At 33.5% G+C, this 13,609-nt stretch overlaps 1 protein-coding gene and 1 long non-coding RNA gene across 5 annotated transcripts in view; one reads left to right on the top strand and one right to left on the bottom strand.

Moving 5' to 3' along the window:
• The window catches only part of LOC147841852 (uncharacterized), a 202,938-nt gene that overhangs the window by 107,437 nt on the left and 81,892 nt on the right, over window positions 1–13,609 (bottom strand). For all 3 annotated transcript variants that reach the window (XR_015503014.1, XR_015503012.1, XR_015503013.1), the window contains one exon: window positions 6,642–6,747. This is a non-coding gene — a long non-coding RNA (uncharacterized LOC147841852). The remainder of the gene's footprint in view (window positions 1–6,641; window positions 6,748–13,609) is intronic.
• Window positions 2,079–12,772, top strand: LOC147841857 (uncharacterized). 2 transcript variants are annotated; one of them, XM_087274343.1, is made up of 13 exons: window positions 2,079–2,204; window positions 2,506–2,588; window positions 2,696–2,799; window positions 5,152–5,202; window positions 7,178–7,228; window positions 7,315–7,347; window positions 8,646–8,670; window positions 9,567–9,869; window positions 10,243–10,299; window positions 11,214–11,267; window positions 11,366–11,416; window positions 12,244–12,333; window positions 12,418–12,772. In XM_087274343.1, the coding sequence occupies exons 5-13, from the start codon at window positions 7,226–7,228 to the stop codon at window positions 12,510–12,512; spliced, it is 711 nt and encodes a 236-aa protein (XP_087130469.1). In that variant the 5' UTR covers window positions 2,079–2,204; window positions 2,506–2,588; window positions 2,696–2,799; window positions 5,152–5,202; window positions 7,178–7,225; the 3' UTR covers window positions 12,513–12,772. The 2 variants fall into 2 exon arrangements, with proteins under 2 accessions (XP_087130469.1, XP_087130468.1); XM_087274342.1 differs by having other exon boundaries at window positions 2,097–2,204; window positions 2,506–2,799.

Raw genomic sequence — 13,609 nt, forward strand, 5'->3', positions numbered from 1 at the left:
ATGACCTTCTGTGACACTCTCATGGGTATTTATTTCAGCTTCAGCAGCATTCTCTATTGGTAAAGCTCTGGCAATAGAGACTCAAACTTATAAATAATTCACTGATAGTTTATTTTAGATATGCTTGTAATTCATTTATTATATATTTTTGCAGATTAGCTACCCTACAGAATCATCCCAATCAATCTAAACTTGAATGAATTATTTTCAAATAGAGCTATTAAATTATTCACATTGCAATATATTGCAGAAAAACAAAATATCACAAGGTCAATATGCTGCAGCCACAATTGACTAGATTTTTGGGCAATAAGTCTATATTTGACATGTGTATTTATTTATGATATACACTTGGTAAATCAACCCAAGTTAGATGTTCCAAAACTAGAGAAGCCCAGGCTGTTATTGATTTGCTGAAGTAAAAACTGTGTAGACAAAATTATTATAAAAGCTTTTTTTCTATCTTTAAAGGTCAGAAAAACTTTGGTTTCTTGCAACTGTCAGTAAGCGCTTTTCAAGATCTACAAAACACTGAAAATGCATATTGTGTGGGAAGTCAATGTCTCTTGATGACTGAAGAATATAAACCAAACAAAACAGTAATTAACGTGTTATGTAATCGAGTTACTTCGCAAGTATTACATACTAACCAGCTATAGTATGATATAGATATTTCTTTTTTTGTGTTGATGATAACCAAAATGGTGATATTAGAAGTTTCATAAGAGCTAAAACTAAAGATGTCAGTCAAAACGAGGTCAATAAATAGAAATTGGTTTTCTGGAAACATCATTTTAGTCACTGATGATAATTAATACTTTTGTTTTCATTATTACTGTATGTCTTATTGTTTTTATTTACACTAGAAGTTGTATTATTACCCAGAGAATAACACTTAAAACAAACATCTGTCAGATTTAGAGTTGCATTTTATTTCCAAATATATGTGCAGAACAATTTTATTTTTCAATTAAAGAAAATGCCATTCACCAAGACTATTGAAAATACTTAAGAAACAACAAAACAAGTAATTAATTAATGTCAGGATATGATATAAATGAAATATGAGGTCATTTTTTAAAACGTTTTGTGTTTTAGAATAATGTTTTAAAGGTTCTGTTTTAGGAATTAAAAGTACAATTTTATTGTCTATGTATTCTAGTCAAGTCATTTTTTTAGATATAAGATAATTAGAGAAGTAACTTACTTAAACGTTTAGTTATGTAAGTAATAACTGAATTTTTTAAAGTAACTTAGCCAACATAGATAAATATGTCTTAACACACTATTGCAAAAAAAATTAAAAAATTAATATCCAAAAGCACAATATTAGACCATATGACATATTAGACTTGTTACTTCACTATATACTAAGCTTTTCAATAATTTCAGAATGCTTTTAATTTTTTTAAAGTTTATTCAAAGTCTATAAGCCCCATTCTGCATTTTAGATTTGATCTTTTATGAAGTGCCTCCTGAACTGCCTGAAACAAGTTGTCAGTCATTCTACTCCTACTTCATGCTCAAAATAACATTGTTTTTAAAAATGTTGCATGATAACTACCCGTGTCTTTAATGACTGCACACACAAACATCTGTAGTTTGTACAGACGTATTATTATTTGACCTGTTTGTGTTATTAATGTCATTAAAACACAAACGAGTGCTAAAATTTAACCTTTCCTCAAGTAAATATTGCATTTCAGATGGAAATATGCCATGACACTGAGGTAAAATACTGTAGGTATTAACTCATACATCAGATTTGCATGGAAAAGATAATTGAAGTCTTGGGTGATTGTTGAATTGTCTTTTTAATTTCAACAGCGACCTCTAGCGGTGAAGCTCTGACTAGGAGCACGGAAAGACAGTGAGCTTCAGTATTTCTAGAGTGTTTCATATAATCATTGTTTTTATTACATCAAGTTAAACTTATTACCATTTTAAGAGAATCTGATCTTTCCAAAATTATAATTTAAAATTATAATTTTAATTAGGATACAAATTGATGTGACATATTTTAGGCTTAAATAAAAACAAATCAACTACTTAAAGTTCCCCAGTACACCAATAGGTTTCCTGTGGTCTGACGCTCTACTTCCTAGTTCACACTAAGTCTCATTCAGTCTGTTTTCTCACACTTGCTGTGATGGAGTTGTTCATCTTCATTGTTTTTCAGCTCTTCGTGCACGTCCAATCGAACAGTATGTGATTTAAGCTGTTTGTGTTTTTAATGAAAAACATTTTATTGTCTAAAATAGTTTAGCATGTGTGATCAGTGGAGTATTAATATGAACAACACTGTACCTGACATTTTAATAGAGGATTACTGTGTACATGTGAGAACTGTCTTTTAGCTGTCTTTAAGTTTTATGAAACTAACATGATTAATTTAGGTATATTTGTATACTTGAAATATTAATATTACACTACTTGCAAAAAATAACTGATTCTTCTGTGTGATGTAGACTGTTTATTAACTATGTATTGTTTGACTCCCACCAGACACACTTCAGAAACCCTTCATCAGTGTTAGTGAAGATCAGCTCAGCATATCATGTGAAATACCAGCTTCAGTCAGAGCGAATGTGAGCTGTAAATTCCTAACTGGAGATGGAGCTCTTCTGTACAGCCTTGACTCTCAGTGGAGTACATCTAAAAAACAACATATTTGTATGTTTTATCGAAATTCTAGTGAACTCTTGAGATCAGGAAACAGTAGACAGTTGAGCTGTGAGTATTCACTTAAGACTAAACCTGATATCAGATCTCCACACAGTGACCCATACACACTCAGAGGTATGATTTAATTACTATTGTATTTTGTTCACATATGAGAGTTTTATAGTGTAAGAATATTATTTTTCACTGTTGTTTTTATCTGATGATTGTCTGCATTTGTTGTGTCTCTCTGAACTGCATGTAACTGCGTTACACAAAATGATTAAAGGTCTTTTTGTGACAAACGCTAAACCACACAGTCACTTCACCAAAAGAACAACCTGATACATTCATAGAGGAAGGAAGAGTGTTCAGAGCTTGTCAGAAGAAAAGATTAATACATATCAGAAATATACTATCTCTGACGCATCTAAACAGTAAAAGCTTGTGAAGAGAACAGAAATGCCTGCAGAAAGGCATTTGAGATACAAATTGAAAGCTGGACAGTTCTAAATGCATCTGGTTGTTGAAACTACATTTGTAAATTTTATTTCTCCCAAAATGAAACAAAATAAACGTAAGAGCACACATATTGTGAGCTATATGACTGTAGGATAGAAGCAGAAATGCAACAGAAGGCCACAGTTTGAGATGTTTTTTTTTCTTTAAAATAAAAATTTTAATTTAATCTGTAAATTTAGCTTTATTTTTGGCCTTTAAATTATGAAATTAAATTGTTAAATTAATGTCAGATGGGGGTGGCATGGTAGCACTGTCGCATTACAGCAAAGTGGTCGCTGGTTCAAGTCCCGGCTGGTCAGTTGGCATTTCTGTAAATTGAATAAACTAAATTGGCCATAGTGTATGTGCGTGAATGAGAGCTTATGGGTGTTTCCCAGTACTGGGTTGTAGCTGGAAAGGTATCCGTTGTGTATAACATATGCTAGATGAGTTGGCGGTTCATTCCGTTTTGTCAACCCCTGATTGATAAAGGGTTTAAGCCAAAGGAAAATGAATAAATGAATATCAGATGGCAGCTATAACTTATCTCTATGAAAACAGAGAAATAATAGGCCTTATAGAAAAAGACAGCATAATATTAGTTTACAAAAGGCACATAGTTTTTTTTGAGAGAGAGTATCTATATATATGTTATATAGATATATATATATATATATAGATATATATATATAGATATATACAACAGCCAAGAAAACCTGTGAGTAACTGATTTTACATAAAAATAGTTTTTTTACTTTACCTTAAATATCATTGAAAACTGTCTTCTTTCAAGCTCTTGATTACATATTGAACATTTACTGTACTATTGCTCTCCACCAAAAATGTCTATTTTTAGCAGCATCAACTGTACAAGTCACTACTAAAACCACAACATACAGGACACATAAATAAGTCAAACTTTTTAGAAAACACCCTTTTTGTTTATGTCAGGGTAAACTTGAGAAACAAATTTCTACTGAAAAGTCCTTCCTCAGTAACTATGTTTTGTTATTTTTATGTTATCTTCCAACCAGTGTATAGTGTCAGTGTATAGAATTAATGTTGAATTCAAAAGACAAATGAAAAAAATATCTAAGATCTAAATCTATTTTTAATGGGAATAGGAGACTAAAAGGCAAAAAAACCCAAAGCTGATGATTATGGGATGGTTTAAATACAGTGAACAGTTCTACAAAGTGTGTGTGCCTGTTGTGACGAGTCAGAAGCTAGTTGATCCATCAGCAATGCTTTATTACCTGTAGAGATACCAGTAATCAGAAAACAGAAGGGCTATCCAATGACAGGTCGATACACAGGCAAGGTTCGGGGCAGGCAGAGAACAGACAATTTAAGCAAACAATGGTTTAAAGCACAGATGGCAAACCACTATAAACCCTACTGGGCAAATCAAGACTTTGCACTGAACTGCACAGAACAAGAGGCTTACATGAGCGAGTAGAAATTAGATGCACCTGCCACCATAATCAGTCCCAGGCACGGAGGTTTATGGGGAATGGAGTCCAAATAGACCAGACTAAAATTTGGGCGATAGTACTTTCTGATGGTGTTCAATGGAGGAAGCCAGTGCTCCATTTGTAACCGTACCGTGTTCAGTCTTTAAATAGTATAACTAAATTTTTCTGCAGTTTGTATCGTTACTTCTTGTAACAGAGGTATGTCAGAATATACTACATACTTATGGAAGGTTTTTCAGCTTCAGCAATGTCTTATCAAAGATATTCTGCACAACAATTGCAAGTTTCTCCCACTTTTTTCAAAGCACTTTGCCATTTGCCTTTAGACAGACATGTCATACAATACATGTTCTGTAAATGCTTTAATAAATACTTACAAATTGATTACAAAATTAATTTTGCACCTTATCTCCACTTTACAATTACCTTACAATGTTTAGTTCAGTACAACACAAAAATGAGCCTTTAGGTCACATGTAATTTTTAATTCCAACATATGATGTTCTTATTGCAGTTTTAACAGCAGAGGCCACTCCAAATCATTCACCAATAGACTCAAAAGCATGTGAGTAAAGTCTAGTGTTCAATTTAAACAAGCATCTAACACCGTTCTAACCAGATGCAACACAATGTTTTAACACACAATAAAAGCTATCTCTTTCATTTTAATCTGAGTCCTAACCATCCATGACAGCAACACACAAAGTTTCTATTTTTAAAATAATTTATATTTCTGTGATATAGCGGCTGATCAACAGCACAAACTACTACAGATGCTTACGTGCTTTATTATGCATTCATTTTTTCCAGTGTGAGCCGAATACCATTATAGCCAAACTGAGAGCGCCACCAGATAGTTACCTCAGATTTTCAAAATAAAATAAATATATGCTACATATACTAGTTTTTACAAGGGTGACCATAAATCCTATTTTTTTGCAGATGTGTCCTTTATTGGGAGAAAAATATTTCAAAAATTTCAGGGATTTAGCTTTTGCTTTTTACAGTCCTCATTAATTGTATGCTTTCACAAGGAGCACATGATTAAATGCCCCGCACAGTAGGAGAACGCGTTATAGTGCTTTCACACCAGACGCGGATGAAGTGTCAAGCGTGAGTGATTTACATGTTATGTCAATGAATAGACATCCTGCGAGTGAAGCTGATGTACAAGTTGATGAACTCACAAAGCTAAATGCACATCTGAAAAGATTTAGACACGGCGCTGAATGAATATATGCTGTTTTTCAGCCTTCCTAAATAACATAAGTACAGCTTCTCTCTCAATAAATATCATGTTAGCCATTTAGCAATGAAGCTAGAGTCACCAGGCAGACAGAAGCCCTGCCCATAACATGAAAAGTGCAAATGAAGAGAGTAAACTCAAAATGTTAACGAGTCTATTTACGGGTAATTAACGAGACTAAAGCTGCGGTCACAATAGAGTTTGTGTGTGCAAAATTCTGTCGTGTGGCGCTGCAAAAATGGGCAGGATTACACAAGATGATTAGACATTAAAAAAAGCGAGCTATTTGTCCATGTTTTTCATTTCTGTCCTGAGAAGACATGTTTCGATCATCGATTGGTCTCACGCAATCAAGTGATGCGATTTCGCAAGTTAGAGTTCACCAAGCTTGAGCTTTGCAGCGACCTACGAAACTTGACGCATGACCTTGCATTTACAGTCTGAAGTATTCGTATGCGTATGAATGGAAGTCTATGGGGAGAAAAGTCCAGTGTGACGGCAGCTTTATTCGCGCGTGCCGCATCTGGTGTAAACACAGCATTAGGAGACTAGCGGCTGAAAGTAAGTCAATCATAGACATGACTAACACCTGTGTGTTTGCAGTGATAGGGACAGAGAGATGACATTTAAAGAGCAGATGAAGACGGACATGAGAGAGAGAGAGAGTGGGAGTGGGAGAGAGAGCAGAGCCTGTGAGCTACCTCCTAATGATTGTTTTGGGTCTAAGAAATCAAAACTAAACAAGATTTATTTCCTACCTGAGTTACCGATCCAGTCTTCTTCTATACCCACACAATACGAGCTTGTTGGACATGCATTAACATTAGCAGCAGCTTTCCCCTGTCAGTGGCTGGCACATGGCTCCTATAGTGTAAAAATAAAAGTCATTTTTATTATTTTACTTAAACTCATTGAAAAGAAGCAATGTCATGTAAAAGATATTACAATTATTACTTGTCTATTATTATTTATTTGCTGAGGGCCAAATGTCAGATGGAAAGAATGTTATTTATTTCTTTTTTACCTTTCTTATTACGTTATTAGTTCAATAAATGTTTTATGTTTGTGAATGCTTTGGTTAAATATTTACAAGACCGAAAAAAATACAGGTCAGTGCACGTTTCTGCACTTCTGAATAGCTCTGCTGGTATTTAAAAGTTACCATTATGTCACAACTTAAGCGGACATATAAGTTGCTTGTCGTGTTGCTGTTAGGACATGGTGTACATTTCTTTTCTTTTATAGTGTTTACTGAAACTCATACTGTATATTGACATTTAAATCTATTTTCCAGCAAAAGTTACCGTCATTCCCATAACTGAAGCCTCAATGGCCACTAGACATGGTAACTTTTGAAAAATATCATCATAAATACTCATTATTCTTAAAAAAAGTACATTTGAAACATAGCTTGCAACATTCTCATTGTAGATTCAACCACAGAATCCACAGACCAAAAAACAAGTGAGTAAAGTTCCTCAACTTTTTAGCATTAAAAAAATGTACAACTTTCATAATGAAAACATGACAAAGCCATTTGACTATCTTGTTCATAAACAATGGTGTCAGAACTTTTCATTTTGATGATACTGACACTTTGATTGACATCAATACTTGCTTTTGAGGAAGGAGCTCTCCATTTTGAGCATGTGACGCGCTTTTGCAGGTTATCAGCTAAGTTTTGCAGTTTGTACTAATTGTTTTGAGAAATGCTGTGCAGAAATGCACTAGTGTTATGAGAAACGCACCAAAGTGACTGAGAAAAACTGTAAAATGTCTGTATATGGATGGATGGATGGATGGATGGATGGATGATAGATAGATAGATAGATAGATAGATAGATAGATAGATAGATAGATAGATAGATAGATAGATAGATAGATAGATAGATAGATAGATAGATAGATAGATAGATAGATAGATAGATAGATAGATAGATAGATAGAATGACAGAACAATACATAGAAAGGTAGAACAATACATAGATGGAGGGATGGATAGATGAATGAATGGATAGAATAAAAGATAGAATGATAGATAAAATGAAAGGTAGAACAATAGTACAGGATTGATGGATGGACGGATAGACGGACAGACAGACAGACAGACAGACAGACAGACAGACAGACAGACAGACAGACAGACAGACAGACAGACAGACAGACAGACAGACAGATAGATAGATAGATTTTTATTTTATTTTGAGTGAATATTGGGAAAATAAGAAAATTAAGACAGTCTGTGATTTTTATTTTGTATCATATACTTATATGTATGATCTTATTAAATACTGTACGAGGAAGAAGGGAAAAAGGAAGAAACTATTTTATTGTGCTATCTGTTCTTTTATCCTAGAAAAAAAAGCTTTACAAATATGGGTTTTGTAACCTTTACCTATTTTAAAGGTTCCTATTTTGCATTTTTTTTTAAAATATCCTATTATATTTATCATATTATATTGATAGTCTGTATTGTAGCTGTTTAAACAACTTGTATTGTGAACAAGTCTGGAAATCACATTGCAAAATAAATGGAGATGTTTGTGAATGTTTACTTAACTAAAAGAAAGAACTAAAACAACTGCCTGAGCCAGTATATAAAAGTACTATATACTATTACTATATACTGACTATAAAAAGTACGGCCAATAGTTTCCTGTGGTCTGATGCTCTACTTCCTAATTCACCCTTTGTTATAGTCTCATTCAGTCTGTTTTCTCACACTCGCTGTAATGGAGTTGTTCATCTTTATTGTTTTTCAGCTCCTCATGGAGGTTCAGACCAACAGTAAGTCATTTATTTTAAATAAAAACAGCATGTTTACATTTGTAAGGAAACATATTTAATAAAGTTTTAATTTAATCAATTTAGTTAATTAATTTAATTAATTTCAGCATCAGCATGATCTGCACATTTTCTATGAACTATGGCATACCTGACATATTCAAAGAGCACTACCTTACACATGTGATCAAATGTTGTTGTTTTTAGTTTTTTTAAAACCAACATATGTGAAAAATATTGGATTATTATTTTACTTGTAAATATTGTCAATGAGACGCAATGATTGATCCATTACAAAACAAAACTGCTGTACATGTGTAATGTGAAGTGGATGCTGACAACAGGGAGTGAGGATCCAAACACAGGATTTATAAGCATGGTCAGACAAGCAATGGTTAACACAGGATCAAACAGATCTATGCAAAAAATACAAAGCCATGGTTGATAAACAGGCAGATGGTCAAAAAGCCACACAGCAGACAGAAATAACCAAACAAAACAAAAGCAAGGTTCGAAAACATGCAAGGCAAGGTATATGAATCATAATGTTCACCAACAGCTCAACAAGACTCAGCAACTTGTGTGTTTGTGTGCTGACTTTATAGTCCATGTAATCATTACATGAGCAGCTTCAGCTGTGAGTGAGTCTAATCAATGGAGACTTGGGGCAGGTGTGTGTGTGTGTTGCATGACTGGATATTGTATTCCATATATCAGCATATTTTAGGAGTTCTGAGAGTTTACCAGCAATCTGCACAGGCTGGATCGCTGGTGATCATGACAACAAGTATCTATAGATGTCATTAAAGAGTTATACTTCAGATTTTTAATTGCTGTTCTTTGTTATATACTGGTATTTAAAGCATTGTTAATAGTTGTGGGTTATTTCCTCTTAACAGACACACTTCAGAAACCCGTCATCAGTGTTAGTGAAAATGAGGATCTGCTCAGCATATCATGTGATATACCAGCTTCAGACAGAGCTGATGTGTCCTGTAATCTCTACACTGTAGATGGAGCTCTTCTGACCAGCCGTGACTCTCAGTGGAGTTCATCTGGAGAGCAACATCTTTGTATGTTTTATCAAAATCTTAGTGATCTCTTGAGAAGATCAGGACACATCAGACAGTTGAGCTGTGATTATTCACTCAAGACTAAACCTGGCATCAGATCTCCACACAGTGACCCATACACACTCAGAGGTATGATTCAATTACCATTGTTTATTAATTAACAAAAAAAAAAAAAAACATATTAAAATTTTAGTGTGTAGAGATTGAAATGCAGATATACTGTACATATTATATTGTGTTATATAATTATTGTATTGTGTTATATTATATTATCCATTAATTTTCAGGGATTACAAGTGAAATCAAGGCCATTATCACCTATTTTTTTTCTTTTTTTCTGGGTTGTAAGCAAAGTCATGCAGTTTTTCTTTTTAAGAAACTTCTCTGCACTACACATTTTAAAATGTCTCCACATTAGCATTAACGGTACAGTAAAACTAATAAGTATACTGAAAACAAGTTCTAAGTGATTTCTCTCATGATATTGTTGATATTTTCACAGTGCTAGACCTCCATTTCACGACAGACCTGCCAACCAGCACAACAAAGCAAACAATATGTAAGTTCAAGATAAAAGTCACTGTTTGGAATTAATATGTTGAATTCAAAATTCTGTTGAGAAATAAACCTAGGATCCATATCTAATATTAATCACCGTGGTAATCCATGAATTAATCATTTAGAGGGAAGTGCTTATGCACTTACACTATGCCAAGCAAATTCCAAGCAAAGTGTTATGATCACCAGCAATCTAGCAGTTTCTGATCACTAGAGAGCTACAATTCTGCCACTGAACCGAACTACAAATAACAGAAGTCATTGCTCCAATCACTCCTGCAACAGCAGACAGTCATTTGGACAGGCACACACACAGTTAGAACTCATCCTTATTTATTACCTGGACTATTTATACACACCACATTTTCGCACAAACTTGAGTCTTGTTCACTGTTAGCATTATGAAGCATTTCCCTGTCTTGACTTCCTGTGTTTTTAGACCTTTTTGTTTAATTGTTTATGCTGTTATGCCATCTGTCCTGACCATTTGCCTGGTATTTTGACCATGTTCTTTGGATTACCCTCATGGTGCATTGTGTACCTGTGTGACCATTGCCTGCCTAACTATGCTTGATTATTAAACTGCACGTGGATCCTCATTTCCTTTGTCCGGCCAGTATGCTACACAAACGGCAATATATATGTAAAAAATTTTTTGAAAAGAATGTCTGTTTAAAGTCACGTTAGATGAAAAGTGCATGTTTTGACCCAAGATGTTAGCTTTATTAAATGCACACTTTCTCTGTCAGTCATGTACAATATACAAATTAATTAAAAAGTTAATTTGAGTTGATTTTTGGTTTTTGTTTACCTTACAATTGTTAGTTTAATACAATGTAGGTACACGTCTGAAAGGTTTGAGTCTTTCTTCAAACAATTTCCATTATAAATCAACTTATCATGTTTTTACTGCAGTTTTAACAACAAGGTCCCGTCGACACTCTGCTTCACCAATCGACAAAGAAACATGTAAGTAAATTGAAGTGCTTTAAGCATATACCTGATAATACAATAATTATACTGTAATTTATAAAGCTTATGTTTTACTATTTAATTTTCTGTTTCAGCAACAATCACTGTCATTTCCACGACTGAATCCTCAATGTCCACAAAACACGGTAACTTCTTTAACACTAATATTACTAGATTTCTATAACTACCTACCAAATGTCATTATTCAAGTCATACTGTATTTACATTTGAATCTTCTATTGAGGTTCTAGCATTAAGCTGAAAATGTCTGCCACTACATTTTAAGGTGTTTATGTGTAATATTTAAGAAAAGGAAAAATATAGCATGAAATTGTTGCTACATTAATGGGTTGAAAGGATGACTGTTCAGAATTTTTCATTTTTTACTTGTGTTGTAGCCGGGTCTGAATAGATTGTCTTTCCAAACATGCAAAAATGAACAATTAGAGAAAAAACGCATTGATTCAGTAAAATTATTTTATAATATATTGTACATTTAATGATAGGTCATCCTGGCACTTAAATATTCAGCACCATGGACAGCACTAGTTCCTCTGTTAGTTCCTCTGTTCAGCATAGGGCAGAAAGACCAAAAATCACCATAAATGACCATGAGATCCTTAATTATTTTACCAGCATCTTCTTAAAAGCACTAAGGCAGGATGTTTTGAAGTCTGGATTCATGTTATTTATATAATTCATTACAGTCTCAAATGACTTTATAGAACAATTTATGTCTAATATCATTTAATCTGATATGTTTTTTTTTCAGTTGTATCTGTTCCTCATGATACTCACTCTGAAAGTTGTTCATTCACTCACAATGCTAAACAAATATCCTGATAATCTGTACATGCTAAAACAAACTGCAATAAATACTTTAAAATCAATGTAAATAAAAACAATCTCATTAAAAAAGCATTCACTTATTTCAAACAAATATAAATTCAATATTTATTTTTACATTTGTCAGGCTTGTGGTTTTTAGCAGTGCTGGTTTCCACTGGTGTTGGATTATTTCTGTCTGCACTGATAGCTCTGATCTATCTGTGTCACTCTATCAGTAAGTACAGCTTATTGTACAACTGTGCATAAACTGAACAGTGTGAAAAGAAAAAAAATGATAATTAAGTCTTTATTTCTGCAGATTCTGATGACGTTCTCACAGAAGTGAACTACAGCTCCTGCCAGATGGAGGAAACACCTCTGTTATCCTCTGTACGCTGCTCAAAACACAGTTGACCTGCTACATTTCTTCAACTTTGATACTGCTAAAGACAAATAACATCCATAATATTTATCCATAATATGCATTTATATCATTAAAAGATACATTATTTTTATGTTCAGCTGCTTTTGTTTCTAGCAATGTAACACTGAATATATTTGTGTGAATATTACGTTTAAAAACATTCAGTGGTGTCAGATTTGATGTAATTTCTGGCAATTAAATAAAGTGCTGCGGATTATTAAGCTAATAAAATGTCTACATATTGACTTTATGTACAACTCCTGTCTGAATCAAGTTATTGTCAGATGGGAAAGCAACACGTCAGCTGTTTGAGTATTCGATCCAGCACTAGAAAGTCACTTCAGAGCTCCACTGTATGAGTAAATGGTCGTGTTTTGCATCTTCATTTTCCTTGCCAATCTAAACAAATTTTGTTTGGGTTCACACTGGCACGAGAACTCCTAAGACATGACCTTCTGTGACACTCTCATGGGTATTTATTTCAGCTTCAGCAGCATTCTCTATTGGTAAAGCTCTGGCAATAGAGACTCAAACTTATAAATAATTCACTGATAGTTTATTTTAGATATGCTTGTAATTCATTTATTATATATTTTTGCAGATTAGCTACCCTACAGAATCATCCCAATCAATCTAAACTTGAATGAATTATTTTCAAATAGAGCTATTAAATTATTCACATTGCAATATATTGCAGAAAAACAAAATATCACAAGGTCAATATGCTGCAGCCACAATTGACTAGATTTTTGGGCAATAAGTCTATATTTGACATGTGTATTTATTTATGATATACACTTGGTAAATCAACCCAAGTTAGATGTTCCAAAACTAGAGAAGCCCAGGCTGTTATTGATTTGCTGAAGTAAAAACTGTGTAGACAAAATTATTATAAAAGCTTTTTTTCTATCTTTAAAGGTCAGAAAAACTTTGGTTTCTTGCAACTGTCAGTAAGCGCTTTTCAAGATCTACAAAACACTGAAAATGCATATTGTGTGGGAAGTCAATGTCTCTTGATGACTGAAGAATATAAACCAAACAAAACAGTAATTAACGTGTTATGTAATCGAGTTACTTCGCAAGTATT

The sequence above is a fragment of the Danio rerio genome, chromosome 11 (genome assembly GCF_052040795.2).
Source record: "Danio rerio strain M-AB ecotype USA chromosome 11, GRCz13ab, whole genome shotgun sequence".
NCBI lineage: Eukaryota > Metazoa > Chordata > Actinopteri > Cypriniformes > Danionidae > Danio > Danio rerio.

Bases quoted from the DNA above. Each gene is read 5' to 3' on its own strand.
- LOC147841857 (XM_087274343.1), top strand. The intron at 9,870-10,242 runs GTATGATTCAAT...ATATTTTCACAG, and splicing joins TGACCCATACACACTCAGAG to TGCTAGACCTCCATTTCACG. The intron at 11,417-12,243 runs GTAACTTCTTTA...TACATTTGTCAG, and splicing joins CTCAATGTCCACAAAACACG to GCTTGTGGTTTTTAGCAGTG.